A 3466-nucleotide genomic window follows, 5' to 3' on the forward strand; every position below is an offset into this window, starting at 1 on the left:
TAAAAGTGTTATTTTTTTTAAAGTGTGGCTAAATAAATAAACCACACTTTTAAACAAAGCATCTTCATGAGAAGATATTTTTGCCATCTTCATTTGAGTAGTTGCCATAGTTTTATGAGTAAGAAAAAAATATTAAAAAAAAAAATTAAAACTTACCAACTGTGGCTGAACGAAAGGTTGTAGTGCCACCTCCAACACTTTTGCTACCTGTGATTATGGTTTTTCCAATACCATCTCCGACCAACATTATATTCTTTGTCTTTATTTCAACTTGCTCATTGTATATCCCACCCTTCACATATATCACATACCTTCCATTGCTATTCTTTGGTGCAGCATTTATGGCAGCATTCACTGTGGTGTATTTTCCAGATCCATCTTTAGCTACCACTACATTAGCCCTAGAAGCCGGAGAAGATGCTTGCAACAATTTTCTATCACCGGGCTTGACCCATGTTGGGAATCCATCTTTGTAACTTGGTTCTTGATGAGATTCACCATTGTTGTTAAGAGCCAAAGTGTTGCTTAGCAACTTAGTAACATTGTTGGACATTAGAGGAAGGACATAGTCTTGAACACCAAGTTCATAGAAGCCAGCTTTGCATGTCTCAAGGTTTGTGAGAGCAGTGCTAAGCCATGTTTGGGCATCAACTTGGGAGCATTTGGTGTTAGGGTCTAGGGTTTTGTTGAGCTTTTGAATGGTTTGTTGATAGAGCTCTACACAATCATTCCATGCAACTCTTTCAAGTTGGTTGCGGCACTTTGATCCAAGTGAAAGAGTGTTTGCATGTCCTATGAGTGCTCTCTCTTGAGCAAGTTGCAATGAAAGCTTGAGAAAATCAGATTTTCGCTTAATGGGTTTGTGCAAGTGATTAGGGTTTTTGCTCAAGAGATACTCACATGGTTGAGGATTAGGTGTTTGGCCACACCAAAGTTTAAGGTCATTATATGAATATGAAGTAACAATGGAGGAAAGTAGGAAAGGAATCAAGAGTATTACAAGGGAATGAAAAGGTGACATGGTTATTAAAAATATTGTTAGTATAGCTAGCCTTCAATACTTAACAATAATGCCCTTAATTAAACTCTTAATTAAATGGAGTATAATTTGAAGTACTTGAAAATTGAATGAAGAAGGGATGATGTATATAAGAGAAAATGGGTTTTGATAATTTGTGTTTTGATTGAAGATAATTGGATGGTGTTACTTGTGTTTATGGGATGCCTTTATATAGAGGAACATATATGAAAGGTTGTTTGAGATTATGGGGAATGTAATCATGGGGAGCCACAAGCTTTGTACTTTTACAATTCCCTTTTGTTTTTGCTTCTTTCTATCTGTGTCTTTAATTAATAAACTGAGTTTACTTTCTAAACATTACAAATTAATTAGATAAGATATTATATATTATATAGATAAACTAATTAAGTCTACATTTATTTTTGTTAAAAAAATAAAATTTTCAATACATTCAAAGTATACTCTTAACAAGAAATTAAACAAACAAATTGTGTATTAGTTTTAGTGATAATTCTCAAACAATATATCTATATGTAATAAGTTGGATGGTAGCAATATGGTTGATATGATTGGTGGAGTTATTTGACTTTCAATTTGCATGGAGCACATGTTGACCTTCAATTTTATTTAGTAAGCAGCCAACACACATTATTTGAAACGCGTCAATAATTATTCTCATTCTTTGTTTGTTATTGCGTGTGTTCTTTGTTGGAGGCTATAGCTAGCTAACTGTATTAGATTTTGCTTGTCAACTAGGATGACAATATAGCACATTGGTTACTTTGTAGTACATATTTCATTTAATTTAACTTGTTTACCTAGGCTACAACATGAGAAAATAAAAAATAAAAAATAATTAGAGTAGAGTAGATACACTCTGTGGACGTACGATTAGTATATGTTATATATTTATATCTCAAATGATTAATTCAGTATTTTTTTATACTTAATTATCCAAGTAAGGAATTGTTTAGTAGAAATTTTTTTTAATAAAAAAAGAGAGTAAAATTAAAGATAAAATATGTTCACAAACTAAACCGGTGTAAATGAGCTATATCTATAGTTGGTACTAATAACAATAAATTTCTATATTTAAGATAATATATTCAAACAGGACCCAACATAGGAGTTGAAAGTTCGAATGTTAAACTATTTTTTTGTTTGTTTTTCTTTTTGGTGGAAGGGAGGATATATAAAAATGGATAAAATTATACATAGTTTAGAATACTTATTTGTAGAAATAAATTTGAGGTTGCATCTTGAACAAGTTATTGTATATACAAACTTTTAACAGATATATTTTAAATAGAAAATCAATAAAAAAAATAATCTTACATGACTAACAAAATTTATTATTTTATATTAATAATTAGTCAATAAATTAAATGTACTTTTAAACGTAATATTTGTTAGAAATATAAATATGTATGTGTCTTTTCCTTTCAATTTGAATTTTAGAAAAAATAGTATTATGACATGATATCAAAATTTCTATAATCTAAACTTTGATTACCAAAAGATTTAGAATTCAATAATTTGTTATTCTTCAAGAGTAAAAAAATAACATACGACAAATAAAAAAAAAAGAAAAAAATGCCTAGCAAAAAAATTTAAATAAACTCAAAAGAGACTCTTACTTAAAAAAATGTGTTATTACTAGAAAAATCACTTTTAATAATTATTTATTTTATTTTTAACAGCAATAAAAATAGTTGCTAATATATTTACTGATAATTAAACATTAGTTATCTTATGCTTTATTGTTAAAAAATTTTAACAATAATTATATAATTATCAATAAATACCTTTTTATTTGTCATTAAAAATATATAATTATTATTATAACATATAATAATAATGATAAATATATAATAGTTACAAAAAAATCAATTAATACACATAATGTATTGCCACTAAATATATTTTTGTTGTAGTAGTACTAAAAATAAACTATTTATGTGTATTTTTTTAGTTTAAATTTTTTTTAAAAAATAATTTTATTATAATAATATTTAAAATATTAAATAATATTAATAAAAGAATATTAGTCCAAACATTTTTCAAAAGCAAATATATTCGTATATGGATAAACTGTTAATTAGAGCAGAACAATCATGAATTCGGAAAAAGCATAGGATGACTTCCAACTGGCTGGAACGCATTACATTATTATGCTAGACTGAGATTTTTGAAAAATTCAAATTACGAACTTTGACATATTATTGTAATAGAAACTTGTTATTCCCTTGGTTTTGGCGGACCTTTTTCTGAAAAAATGAAATAGAAGAGTTTAGTCTTAGCCAAATTAAACCACTTCTAAGTTATAACACCAACAATTCGCTCCGTCTATACTCGGCTTAATATCAGTATTTTGACTATTTTCTTAATAATTAGACACATATTCTCTTTATTTTATTAATTAAAAAATAATTTAAATATATAATT

The 3466-nt window shown here is 27.4% G+C and overlaps 1 protein-coding gene across 1 annotated transcript; it reads right to left on the bottom strand.

Moving 5' to 3' along the window:
- Window positions 1–130: 130 nt before the first annotated feature.
- Window positions 131–1175, bottom strand: LOC112728220 (probable pectinesterase/pectinesterase inhibitor 17). Its single transcript, XM_025778266.3, has one exon. It carries the CDS (start codon window positions 1019–1021, stop codon window positions 146–148), a length of 876 nt encoding a protein of 291 aa, XP_025634051.1. The 5' UTR covers window positions 1022–1175; the 3' UTR covers window positions 131–145.
- Between the last annotated feature and the right edge of the window lie 2291 nt (window positions 1176–3466).

This window comes from Arachis hypogaea, chromosome 12 (assembly GCF_003086295.3).
Source record: "Arachis hypogaea cultivar Tifrunner chromosome 12, arahy.Tifrunner.gnm2.J5K5, whole genome shotgun sequence".
NCBI lineage: Eukaryota > Viridiplantae > Streptophyta > Magnoliopsida > Fabales > Fabaceae > Arachis > Arachis hypogaea.

Bases quoted from the DNA above. Each gene is read 5' to 3' on its own strand.
- LOC112728220 (XM_025778266.3), bottom strand. From the start codon at position 1,021: ATGTCACCTTTTCATTCCCTTGTAATACTCTTGATTCCTTTCCTACTT.